The 14,600-nt window shown below is 34.4% G+C and overlaps 1 protein-coding gene across 1 annotated transcript in view; it reads left to right on the top strand.

Annotated features, from left to right (window-relative positions):
- LOC129264236 (WD repeat-containing and planar cell polarity effector protein fritz homolog) overlaps positions 1 to 14,600 on the top strand; it is a 51,268-nt gene that overhangs the window by 16,919 nt on the left and 19,749 nt on the right. Inside the window, exons 10-14 of the mRNA XM_054902085.2 lie at positions 5,236 to 5,326; positions 6,329 to 6,365; positions 7,385 to 7,455; positions 7,904 to 7,954; positions 9,357 to 9,428. Coding sequence (XP_054758060.2) covers positions 5,236 to 5,326; positions 6,329 to 6,365; positions 7,385 to 7,455; positions 7,904 to 7,954; positions 9,357 to 9,428 — 322 coding nt within the window. The remainder of the gene's footprint in view (positions 1 to 5,235; positions 5,327 to 6,328; positions 6,366 to 7,384; positions 7,456 to 7,903; positions 7,955 to 9,356; positions 9,429 to 14,600) is intronic.

Raw genomic sequence — 14,600 nt, 5'->3', positions numbered from 1 at the left:
CATGTCCAAGACAGCACATGCATTCTCTGTACCAGAGTATTGGTGGAGGAGTTTGTCAGTTCCGGAGAAGGTAATTATTATGGATCCCCACTTTCCCCCTTCACTCTTAATGTGACTGATCAAGGTTGACACCGAGATATATTGCATGGTCGCAGTGCTAGAATAGAATTAAAACTATAGGTTGTTTTGAGTTTCCTCAAAGCATGAGGATTGTGGGGATGAAACAAGCTAACCTTGGTCTTTGGGTTTGAAGACTGGACTCAAGCAAGAACACTACCCTGAGAGAGTCAGTTCTTTTGAATTCTTTACATGTTGGTCTTCTTGTTGAGTTCCATAAATAGATGTCTGTTTTCTAGTAGAGGTTTGATGACTTTGGTCAGATGAATGTCATCAATGATTTGTTGTATAGTTGTACGAGTAGACCACAGTATCAGATGCAACTGCTAATTCAACAAAATTTTCTACACCCGTTAGTTAGTAATACCGTATTAAGTCGGAAGTCCTCGGTGAACTGAGTCTGGTGGAGAACCTAGCCTGTATATTATTTCCAAAGTGAAAAACCAGCCTGGTTAGGAATATGTTATGTCGTTCTATAATGGGACCATTTTTTTTTAGGATGAGATGCTCAAGTAGCTTGTAGAGATATCAGAAAAGGGCAATTGGCCTGTAGCTTTAGGCACATTCGGATCTTTCCCAGGTTTGAGGAATTACTTTAGCCTTCCTCAAAATTTCTGGGAGATGGGACTGCGTAGCACATTGTTAAACAGGCTGACAAGCCATTCTTAAGTATGGAAGTTGAAGATGTTCATATAATCATCTCGTCATGTCTACATCTCTTAAGGAAAAAAGATAAGATGACAAAATCTCGGATCTCGTTTTGTCTACATCCTGTGGGAGAGATGATCAGGTGACAAGATCTTGGATCTCGTCTTGTCTACATCCTTTAGGAGAGATGATCAGATGAGAAAATCTTGGATCTTGTCATGTCTACATCATGTGGGAGAGATGATCAGATGACATGATCTGTGATCTCATCATGTCTACATCTTTTAGAAGAGATGATCAGATCTGGGATCTCGTCATGTCTACAACTCTTAGGGAAAAGGATAAGATGACAATATCTTAGATCTGATCCACAGGATGTAAAAAATGGCGAGATCCAAGATCTTGCCATCTGATCATCTCTCACACAGGATGTAGAGGAGACGAGATCTAAGATATTGTCATCTTATCCTTTTCCCTATGTAGACATGATAAGATGATCAAATGAACATCTGAGCGGCAGATCAAAATGTTTCATTTACTCAGAGTGGTGTCACCGAAGCGTGCTGCCTTTCCCTTCTTTGTTCCTTCAATTTCAATATCCAGGTGAAGTCTCCATTGGACTGGTCCCATGGAAGATATCCACTTTGGTGTATCTTGTCCTGGGTTGTTCTATTCAGCAGAAGCTGGATAGTAAACTAGTTAAGTTTAATATTCTAAATAAATTGACCTTTGAAAGTTTCAGGGTTAAAGGTCACAACTTTTAATACTCGCAAATTTTCTCATGTATCAAGGGACCTTATAAGTTAACGAATTATTATGATGCAAAACATAAATTTTTATGATATTCCGACGTCAATAATCCTTTAGGTCATTGCCTCTAGAGTTCAGCACAGGTCAATTCTAAATTGCATCCGAATTTTAAAATGAAACCTATGATAAAATATAACAGTGACGAACGTTTAACGCTTTAATCTTATGATCAGACCAGTGTTTGTACTACTCCGATTAATCATTTTGGATCACTTTTGATGCCAATAAGACGCTTTTCCACCACTTGGATTTTTCTGGACTTTTGGTATATAATTTTGGAGACTTCATGGAGATGCAATGTGTTGAAATAAATAGTATTGCAAATTTTACACCTTGAGACCGGTTTATCATAAAACAGTGATGCTTAGCGTCAATACTCCAAAATGTTAAGGTCATTGACCCTTTCTAGCTCTCCAGTGTTCAAAGGTCAAAGTTTATAACCCACCAAATTCTTTCTAAAATACCAGGATACCTCAGAAGTCAATATTGAATAATTTTGTTTTCATTATTACTATTTTTATCATGAGCTAATGATGCAAAACATCAATTTTTTGATATTTTGAGGTCATTGACCTTAAGGTATTTGACCTCTAGAGATCAGCAGAGGTCAAATCGGACTTGCATCATTATTTTGAAATGAAGCATATGGTAAGATATAACACTGATGAAAGTTCAATGCTTCAATAATAATTTTTAAAAGTGCTATGATCAGACCAGTGCTTGTACTAATAATCATGAAAAGTTTTCATGATGGTCGCCATTTTGGATTTATGCAAATTAGACGTCTTTCCACTACATGGACTTTTAGTATGTAATTTTGGTGACTTCATGGAAATGCATCGTGCTCAAATTAATTGTATTGCAATTCTTACACTAGAAGCCTACAGGTTCATAAATCAGAGATGCTACGTGTCAATATTCTAAAATGTTAAGGTCATTGACCTTTTCCAGCTCTCCAAGGTAAAAGGTCAAGACTTATAACCCACCAAATTCTTTCTAAAATATCAAGATACCTTGAAAGTCAATATTGAATCAATTTGTTTTCATTATTACCATATTTATTATGTACTAATGATGCAAAACATCAATTTTCTGATATTTAGAGGTCATTGACCTCTAGAGGTCAGCGTAGGTCAAATTTGACTATATTATAGCATCTTGCTTTCAAAATGAAGTCTATGGTAAAATATAACACTGGTTAAAGTTTCATGCTTTTATCATAGGTTTTGAAAGTGCTATGTTCAGAACAATGTTTGTACTACTATCAATAATCATCAAAAATTCTCACGATAGTCGCCATTTTGGATTTACAGGTATCCAAATTACGTGTCAATATTCTAAAATGTTCAGGTCATTGACCTTTTCCAGCTCTCCAGGGTCAAAGGTCAAGACTTAAAACCCACCAAATTCTTTCTAAAATATCAAGATACCTTGAAAGTCAATATTGAATCATTTTGTTTTCATTATAACCATCATACCATTATAAGCATCAATTTTCTTATATTTAGAGGTCATTGAACTTAAGGTCATTGACCTCTAGAGGTCAGCGGAGGTCAAATTTGATTTGTATTCTGATTTTAAAATGAAGACTATGGTAAGATATAACACTGGTGAAAGTTTCATGCTTTTATCATAATTTTTTAAAGTGCTATGATCAGAACAATGTTTGTACTACTATCAATAATCATCAACAATTTTTACGGTAGCCGCCATTTTGGATTTATGCAAATTAGACATCTTTCCACTAAATGGATTTTTCTGGACTTTTAGTATGTCATTTTGGGGACTTCATGAAAATGCATTGCGTTGAAAAAAATTCTATTGCAATTTGTTTGCGGTCAAACCTTATTTTTCCTGGACTAAAAAGCGTTGGTTGCTATAGCTTTGTGAAATGCCTTGAAATAAAATTACTTCTTTATTCTTGTGGATAAAGGACCATTTAAATTTATATTTAAAATATTCCACTCTCTGTATCTTTCATAGGGTAAAAGAGATTCTATAAACACTGAAATAGCAAATCTTGAAAATTAGTTAGCACTTAATAATAATTTTTCTTCATTAAATTGTAAGGGTTTCTATCATCGTTCGACCACATTCTAAACAAGGGGATTGCCCTGAATGTCGAACTCTAGCACCAATTAAAAAATTTCTTTGAAACGATTACCACTATCATGAATTACATCCTGTACTGTTTTGATACCTTTTACATACCAAACTGAGTAGTAAAACAATGTCTGAGTTTTCAAACATACGTTCTTGTTATACCACAAAGAATCCAGTTCGTGCATTTCCACAAGGTTCATATCTGTTAACATTCTTGACATCAAGTTTTCAAGGTTCTGTTAGTTCAATTTTATTAAAGGGTTTTAATGAATTATTGCACTTTGTGTATAGCTGATTTGAAAAATTTTCAAACTAAGATGAAACATGTGTATGAGTGCTTGCATTTGTCCTAAAAAATCTTCAAATGCACCACAATATAGGATGAAAAACTCTAATTTAGAAACAAGTAGCAATTTATTAGCCTGATTTTGATAACCGTCTTGGAGACACATTAAGCTAATGCCCAGTTTTCTCAAAATCAAAAAAGTCTGTTGGCCGTGTTGACTGCCTTCCATTGTGTGTAACTTTTATGCACTGTACGTAGGTCATGCCGGGTTCATCCAGAGTTAGTTGTGCTTACAGATGTACTCTAGACACATAGTCATTGAAAACAAGCCTTATCCATTTTCAAACTTTGGTTTACATCTCCAAACTTTTAAAGTATTTCCTGTAGATGTGATATCCTGCTTGAGTTTCAGGTCACATTACTGAGGTCAAAGGTCATTTAGGTCAATAAACTTTGGTCATGTTAGCGGTTGCCATCATAACGTTAAAAGTTTATGAATCTAGTTAATGAAAAGTGGACATAATGGTAATCAAGTATCAGTGATCTTCTTGCACAAGGTTTGCATGTAGGTCACATGATCAAGGTCAAAGGTCATTTATGGTCAATGAACATTATTTAATCATCAGATGAATGGTGTTTTTTGTGAATAATTATTCAATAATTGTTTTCAAAGTGAGCACTGCTGCTATATTGAATCGTGTAATGCAGGCGCAATAAGTGTGTAAATCCGTGAGTAAATTAAATCGCGCTGATATTATGGTTTTCGCAATCAAATGGGGATTTCAGCCAAATTTACCTGTGCCCATTCTTATGGGGCGGATCAAGGGGCAATGGGCAGAAATCTTGTTAACTATGACTGTTGCCCTTGCTAACCACCTTAGTTTGTTGTTTGTTTTTTTTACAGGATTTTCTGTATTTATTGGGATAATACACAAAACAAATTTGCAATGCGTGAAACATAATCATAATATAGCATAAAGTACATAATAAGTGACAATCTTATATATAGTGACTGGAGAAAGACATAAATACAATATAGAAAAAAAGACTTAATGAGTAAAATGCAGAGGCAAACTATATAAGCAAATATATGCTTGAAGCATAGCAGCCATTGTTTTGCAGGCATTGTCAGGTACATGATCCCACTTTTGACCAATCAGAGGAACGGAATATTCAACATACTGAAAGAGAGCATTCAAAATAATGAATAGAAATTCCCTGTTAAGGAGATTCATTGGTTGTTCATTGCTGTAATTTTTTATTTGTGATAGCTTGAACCAGCCAAGACACATACATACATTGGAGGTTGCAGCAGGTCGAGCCAGCATTGATACCTGTATCTATGAGTGTTCAAGGAGTAGGGTGAGTTATACAGACCTGCCAACCAGTACGTTTTAGCCGTATTTAGTACGTTTTTGCAACCAAAATACGGCAGTACGTTTTTTCTTTAAAAAATATGTTTTTTGTAAAAAAAAATCATAATTTATTGAGAAAAATCATATCTACATGTCTCTATTTCATAAAACTTACACAAATATGGTTATTAGATCAATGTAATTTCAGGTAACTTTTTTTTTTTCAATAATTTTGTAAAAACCAGCGTGAGATATACACAAGTTTCAATGGGTTTTTTTTTTTCATCTGCAAGAGCAGTGCGCATTTTAGCTTGCATGCAGCTTGAGCGCCGTGATGGGCGAGTGCGCCAAGCATTTAATTATGAAATACACTTTTTTGGGGAAAAATACAAAATATATAAATGTATATCTCACACGGTAAAAATACTGATTTTTTTGTCAATATACTGATTTTGGGGGATAAGAATACTGAAAATGCAAAATACAACTTGGCAGCTCTGGTTATATACCTATTACTCTTCTCACTTCTACAAATTAGGCAGCTTTGAAATTAACTTGATGACTATGTGCCTCTGAACATTATGGGATTCACTGAGGATCAACGGTATGGTTTGGTATTTATTGAATCGTGCGTCGCAGTTACAAAGACTAAATTGCACATGGATATATATATATATATATATATATATATATATTAAAAGGTGTACAGTTTCGTAACAGTGGTATCATTTACATGATTAAAAAATGCATGTATATTACATACTGCATGCAATAAATAACACGACTGCATATTGAACCATATTTACGATATACATGTAGGGGTAATGTAGAGCAAACACATGATTAAAACGAAGGAGAAAGAGGAGGAGAAACTACTACATGTTGTGAATTGCTCTCAGCTGGATTTCATAGATGTTTTTTTCAAGGTATTCATTGGTGGCCAAATTACTGCTATTTGGTATCATTCAACATGAATAGTAGAATACTACGTTTTTATTTCACTTTTCAGATACAAAGGGCTTCAGTGACAGCAATACCTCTGAAATGTAAGCATTTGATGCCTTAATTTCTTGAAGAAATTACTTTGAACTGATTTTGAAATGTTGCTTTATACTGAAAGGCTGATGATGTATTTCATCCTCACTTTTATGAGAATATAATGATTTTGAAGATTCTTTAAAAGTAATAATCATAATTAAAGATTTGTATAGCGCACATATCTGTCAATGACACTCAAGGCGCACAATTAACTACTAATACATACAGAAAATCAAATTAATAAATACAGAGAAATTGAACAAATTGACAAGAAAAAAATATACGATCAGTTAAAGTTGGTAGTCAAAATAACAAGTAGGCCTTATCCCACAACAATTAAGGAAATGCTTCCCTCATGAGGTATGTAAAAGTAATTCCTCATCTGATAATATAAGTTGACTGAATATTAAAGGAGAACATGACAGCATTATTTCTGTGATAATTATGATAATCATATGCAACATTCATATTCTTGTACTCATTTAGTGCACCTGGGTTGAGAGTGGGAAAATATAGATAAATGCCTTGCCAGAGGATGTTAGTGCTGTGGCAGGGTCTGATATATGCAATCATATCATTTTAATAATTACAGTATTTTCTCATTCATTACCACATTATTAAGGGAAACAGACATCTTTAAAACATCCTTAAAAAACCCTTAAAAAACAACAACTTTTCCTTCTTTTGCAAACTTTGAGAGCGCATTTATTTCCCCCCCCCAAAAAAAATATTTTTCTCTTTCTTTTTTTACGGTATATGTTTTGATACTTAGCAATGCATGTATATATTCCAGGCCTTAAAATTTAAGATTCAACATTTTGAGGGCAAGGCTGGCCACTTTTCCGAAGGGTACATATCTATACTACAGGAAACAGCGATTTATTATTTTTTTCTGGGGGGGGCTCAACAATTCTCCCAAGGCAAATGAGAGGGACATCAAGCCTAGTCAACATGGTATCTACATGTCACTCTTTGGCCTTCGAAGGCTTTTGATTAATTCAAGCCCTCTATTCTCTTTCATATCCAGCTCCAGTACTTACATATGGCAGAAATCACAATGAGGATAAACTTGTACTGGGATGTGCAGATTGCAGATTGGTAATTATGATTACAATTTCATTTTTCATGAGATAACTATTTCATTGCTAAGGAATACACAGAAAATTATTTGCTGGGAAAAATATTTTTGAAGTTGATCTTGTATCCTATTGGTTTAATACTAGAATAAAATTACAAAAATAAAGAGCAAAATTGCTGATATTTGTTTATAATCTATCATCTTTAAATGAAGTATGAAATTTCACAACAAAATATGTGTACGTTTCCATTCATTTTTCCCTGGCCAGTGGTATTTCTGGTATCCTTTATATTTGTATTTCGATATATTTTTTTCTATTCCTATGATTTGATAAGATTGATAAATTTATATTTTCTAGCCATTATCATTTATATTTGTGTTTCATTTGTTTTATTTGAGGTTTTTGGCCTTAAAACTCTGATCGAATAAATGTAATATAATGACTAAATGTATTTTCTCTGTTAACAGGTTCTGTATAATGAAAGCAAGAGAGTTACACAGTTCATTCAAACTGACTTGGTAGGTTGTTTTGATGATTTATAATGTATTAAAGTGAATATTGTATTTTTTTCTGGCTCTAGAAAATTTCTTGAATTTCTGTAAATTCATGAAATGAAGATCTTTTACAGGCTAGCTATGACACTCTGTTTTTTGACAATCGGCCAAGCATGAAGTCTTTTAAAAATAATGCCATAGCTACGTCAGGAAATCAGTGGAAATAGATTTGGAATAATGATATTATTGAAAAAGGAAATCAGTGAAAATTCATTTGTAGTAATGAAATTATGGAAATGCAGGCATTATTCTATTGAAACAGAACTTTATTATTCCTTGATTATTTTCTTTGATGGAAGTATCAAACTGAAGAGCAGATAGTACGAAACTTAAGACATGTTATTTTCTTTTTGAAATATTAATAATGTCTGTTTGACCTCCTTGCAATTTGTTCTTACATCCTTACATATTCAGATTCAAATTAGTTTTTTAATGGATGCACTTTAAAAGGGCGATTACATGAAATAGCCATTTTTAAGGTCCAACCATTATTTTTATCCATTTTTACTTTACTTCACGAAACAAGCCATATTGATATGATGGCATTACAGCTTTTTGTATGGGTTCAATGACATTTGCTCTGGCGACAATTGCTCTGATGGAAAATCTGCATATTAAGCCAAACATAAAATCTACCCTCCAAAACTAAATAAACCCTAATCCTAATCTTTACATTATTCTAAACCAAAAACTGTATTACGATACTAACTCAAACTCCATGCCTTCTGAGATATTAAGACCGGAGCAAATGTCACAGGAGAATATGTCGTGTCAACCTTTATTGGAGCTAGAATATAGAGGCAAATCATATCGGGAAGGTCCCATATACAGGGGGTTGGACAAACATCCAATAAACATTTATTTACTGAATTGTGTTCCTTAAATCTATGATTATGTTATATATATTATATTTTGTCTTGTAGTATTTTCGACCTTGTTATGTTATGTTTATCATATTATGTACAATTGTGAAACAGAAATAAATAAATAAAATCAAATCAAATCCTGTATGGAATTGCCTGTAAGCAAGTATAACTATTTAATAATGACATTAACTTCTGAAGGTTTCCGTAGCAAAGAATGAATCAATATAGAGGACGTACAATAAACCATATTCTTGTATATACTTTGGTCCTGAAAAGAACCACCTAGACTCGACGTTCCTGCAAGTATGTTCTTGCCGATCTACAGGACCAAATATTAGCCCCAATAAGAATACAAGGTGTACCGTTGAGCCTCTGCATTGCCATTTTCTACATCTTCGGTCTTTCTCAATGTGTTTGCGCATACATACCCAATGTGATACTTGGTACTGATATTATATTTATTGTGACCATGTAGTGAATCTTTTTGTTTCATCCACCAGGTACCTCAATTCATCTCCTGGCATCCTGGTGATTCAGTGTTCGTTGTCGGGAGTACAGCAGGAAAAATACAGGTACAACATTTTCTGTAGATTCTGTGTGAATGAATGGTGTACACCGATTCCATTACATTTGCTCTAGAGTCAATTCCAGTGATCCGCTCTGTGAAAATTGATCGATACCGATGGATACTTAGGCACAAGAGATTAAATCCCTCTTGTGTGCGAACGGGCTCTGAACGGGGATTAAAAGAGTAGACAATAGACCCTATTCGTTCAAGATCATTCACGTTCAGAATCCTACTGAAAGAGTGAGCCGAGAAGAGTACTGATTTTGATTGTCTTCTCGCACAAAAGGGGGTGTCACTGAACGGCAAAGCGAATGGTCGGATTATTAATGAAAGAATACATGCGAACGTGGGGATTAATTCAAGCCTTGATATAGATTTCTTACTGCAACGCTGGGCATTTCCCGAATAAAAAGGGATGATCAAACTTTGAGCACTTCTTAAGTTGGACGAACAAACATGCGTCCTTTATTTATTCATTCATATTGAAAGTTTATTATCAACCTTTTTAATTTTGATGGGCGTATTGTTCATTTATAACCATTTTGACATTCAATACAGATCGTTAGTCGAGAATTTTAAGACATTTCCCGTGTATGAAGGAATGCCAGAACTTTGCGCTTTTTTATTTTGACGGATGATATTTTTTCATTTATATTGAAAGTTAATCATTTGACATTCAACAGATCGTTTAGAAGTCAGTTTGCGATTTTTCTCAAGTCAGAAGGGATGTCCAAACTTTGCGCTTTTTGATTTTGACGGACGATATTTTTTCATTTATATTGAAAGTCAATAAATCAGACATTCCTTACAAATCGTCTAACAATAATTTAAAGACATTTCTTGAGTTAGAAGGGATGTCCAAACTGCGCTTTTTAATTTTGACGAACGTATTTCATTTAATTAAAAGTTGATAGACAACTTAACAATGTCGGCGCTATCTCTCCGACACCAGGTCCAGCGCGAAAGTCGTCCGCTAGTTTATCCTTGACATTTTTCTTCCCATGGTCATCCTTTATTTCATACCCTGACATCGTTTATGTGATCATAAAAAAGGTTCTAACGTCCGACAACTTAATGATGTCGGCGCTATCTCTCCGATATCAGATCAGGCGCGGAGGTCGTCCGCTAGTTTATAGTCCAGTCAATCTAGCCAGAATAGGGGGGTATCCCACCACTAATTGCAACACGAGATATTCCACTGAAATGCTTTCCAGGAAGGTCCCCTTAACATCATACTAAAAGTCCCAAGAAATCCAAGCAGTGGAAATTTATGAAATTTGCATATTATGCAAATTAGTTATGAAAAATTAGAAAAAGAAGGGAAATAATCCAAAGATTACAAATTAAATGTCCAAAATAATTTAATTTGAATGGAAATTCATGATAAATAACTGAATTCAATGTTTTTAATCAAAAGTGCAAAAACTTCTACCTCATTTGCATATTATGCAAATAAGCATCCTTATATGGAAAAAATGTCAAGATATTGTGATTTTTCTCATATAGACTGCTTGAAAACATTTCATTAATGTTGACATTAATATGCTACTATATCACTAAGCATGATAATTCATCCCAATGCCTGAAAATTAATTTGCATATTATGCAAATTAGCCATTTAAAAAAATAGTAAATGAGGAAATTAATCCAAAGATTACAAATTAAATGTCCACAGCAAGTAATTTTGAACAAAAGTTCATGATGAATAAATAAGTTCAATGTCTTTATCTAAAAAAGCTAGCAAATCTGCCTCATTTGCATAATGTCAAGAAATTTTGATTTTATCACATTGACTGCAGTGAAAGCATTTCAGTTTTTCATATTAATATGCTGCTATCACTAAGCATTCAAATCTGTCCTAATATGATTTGTATTCAAGGAAAAATACTGGAAATATGTTCTTCGCTTCCTAAGCGTTTAGTGTGACAAGATGATGGGATTGGCAAGAATAAAGCACAGTATTTGAATTGGTGTGTAGTTTGTTAGAGTTGACAACCCTTTCTTATATGGATGGGAACGACTTAGACTTTCTTGAAATTTCACCGCATAAACATGATAAAGGGAGGCCAGGAAAAGCAAACTTATGGCAGGTAAGATCTGATGAGTAGTCTCATTAAGTGCAGCAGAGATTCCGTCTGGCCTAGTAGCTTCATGCAGGTTGTTTTCTTTAACAATTTCTTCAGTAGTCTGGCTACACCTGCTTGACTAAACAATATGTTATCTGGCCATGTCTGGGTCAGGACTTCAGCGTCATCATCATCATGATCCGTGGTGAATACTAAGACTAAAAATCTTTGCCTTCCTTTAATAATTATATTCCAATTTAGTCATAGCTATTGATATTAAGGGCTCCCAACATGCTAATTGTTACAGCCTGGATCATTGTCAATCCGGTCAACAAATTATGTATTATAGGCTTGTCTACAAACCCTCATATGGTCCTCTTTAATGCATTGTAGCAATTCTGAGCTTTACCTTACTGATGCTTTTGGAGCTCTAAAATGTGCAAGCCTTCCTAGCCTTTCTCTAAAACTCTTTGACATCTTCCGACACAACTTATGTCCATTGTCTCATTGAGGCAACTTGTGTCGGAAGAAGACATGGTTAACGGTGTGTTCTTGTTAAAGTCCTCTTGATTGGCATTCAGTCTCCTATGCTCGACTTGTTGGATTTATTTTCAATATACAGAGAGTTGTATGATTGTCCAAAGTACATCTGCATGACACTATTAAAGTCAGCATTCCTCCAGAGTACATCCTTATAGTCGTACCATAAATTGTTTATTCCTCTGGATAACCTCAGTATACCCATGAGTAGCACATTGTGGCCAATAAATCCTGGAAGTGGTGGTATTTGATGGTGATGTTAAGGGTGTTCCATTATGTTGTGTCCTCTTGTTGGAAAGGCAATAATCTGGCTTAGTCCTCCATCTGGTTTGTTCATTGTCTCACTGAGGAATTTTTGTTTACCATAAATATCAGGAAATTCATATTATTATTTGCATACGACTTACTTAGAAACTATAGATTTAATATTTGGAGATGGTTGCCATAGGAGATTTATCAAAGAGGAAAGAGCAGAAAATGGACGCTTCATCATGAAGCAGCAACTGGATTCAGCAAGAACGTCTAATCACAATTCTTGTATCTGAGAACGATGCCTATAATGCACTTTAAGCCTTCATCATGAATTTATGAATGGCTTTCATGTTGCTCGTATAGGCAAATGCCCATTGTTACTCTTATTAAGCATGCCCAGAGATCTTGTGATCCAAGCAAGTACTCATATTCACCACCAAGACAAGTGATGATGACGATGATGGGTTCTTGTAAAGCGCCGGTATCCGCCTCAGCTGGGCGCTCATGGCGCTTGCTCAAAAATAGGAAATATCTCACAAATTTCAATGTCTTCAAACAGTGCTTAGGATCATCATTCAGTTCAAGTACTGTCCTAGTAATGCTACAATTGAGTTATTCTTGTCTTGGGATAATGTTGGAGTGGGGAACAGAAAGGTCTTCAGGTAAGACTCAAAAGTTGATTGGGTCTCTGCTCTCCTGATAAATTGGGGAAGGCTGTTCCACAGCTTTGGTCCAGAGATGTAGAAGGCTCTGTCACAACAGGTTGTGTAGCTGAGAGATTCCCTCAGCAATGCTTGAGCTGCTGATCTGAGACTGCGTGTTGGTCTATGCTGAGATAAGAGCTCTGAGATGTAGGGTGGAGATTTATCGTTAAGCGCTTTAAATACAAGGACCCCAAGTTTATAAGCTAATTGGTGTGCTACAAGGACCAAATATTCGAAGCTAATGGGCTTTTATTTGTACGGGTGTGACATCTTGTGCTGATCACTTGGCAATCCAGGAGTTGCTAGCGTGGACTATACTCGCAAGAAACGCAAAGTCAAGAAGAGAGTAAGACTTGGATGGAAATAATGAAGCATTCAAGCAGTGGGATCCATGTAGAATGGACTCATCATTGTACAGTATGAGTGGGGTAACTACTCGTGACAAAAGTCAATATCAACCAAGCAAGAAGTGTAGGGAAGGTCATCATGGTTAATACACATAATCTACATGAAATCTTAGAGGAAAGTATCACTTATGTGTTTCCTTGAATATTTATAACATGTCGGATGCTTATTTGCATAATATGTAAATTACACTTCAGATATTAAGCTGATTGTTAATGTATTTGCCATTCTTAGTGATCACATCATATTGATCTAGACTGAAATGTTTTCATAACTGTTTTCGTGAGAAAAATCAAAATTTCTGGATTTTTTTCCATATAAAGATGCTCATATACATGTATATGCAAATGAGGTAGATTTATTTACGATTTTTTATTTAAAAAATAAATAAATTTGTAAAACTTATCATGTTCAATTCATATTGATTTCTGCACTTGATTTCCAATATTTGGATTATTTTCCTTATTTGTAATTTATTATGGCTAATTTGCATAAAATGCTAATTTTGTGATTTTCCTATATACTTGTATATATAAGGACTTTTAATATGGCGTTTAGGAAACCTTCCTGTAAGGTATTGCCATATTCCAATTTCAATAGATAATCTACCTGCAATTTTTGAGGGATGTATCACCAGTGTGTTTTCTTGAATATTTATAACATGTTAGATACTTTTATTTGCATAATATGCAAATTACACTACAGACACTAAGCTGAATACAAATGTATTCAACATCCTTAGTGATAGCAGCATGTAAATTCCAACACTAATGAAATTTTGAAGCAGATAATGAGAGAAAAATCACAATACCTTGACATTTTTCCATATAAGGATGCTTATTTGCATATTATGCAAATGAGGTAGATTTTTTTGCACTATTGACAAAAAACATTGATTGCAGTTATTTATCATGAATTTTCGCTCAAATTGAATTGTTTTGGACACTCAATTTGTAATCTTTGGGCTATTTTCCTTATTTTTCTAACTTTTTATGGCTAATTTGCATAATATGCAAATTTCATAAATTTCCACTGCTTGGATTTCTTGGGACTTTTAGTATGTTGTTTAGGGGACCTTCCTTGAAAGCATTTCAGTGGAATATCTCGTGTTGCAATTAGTGGTGGGTCAAACCCTATATTGACTTGACTATTATCCTTCATATTTTTCTTCCCGTGGTCATCATTTATTTCATACCCTGACATCGTTTA

This window comes from Lytechinus pictus, chromosome 7 (assembly GCF_037042905.1).
Source record: "Lytechinus pictus isolate F3 Inbred chromosome 7, Lp3.0, whole genome shotgun sequence".
NCBI lineage: Eukaryota > Metazoa > Echinodermata > Echinoidea > Temnopleuroida > Toxopneustidae > Lytechinus > Lytechinus pictus.
This window is presented reverse-complemented; position numbering and strand designations above follow the sequence as displayed.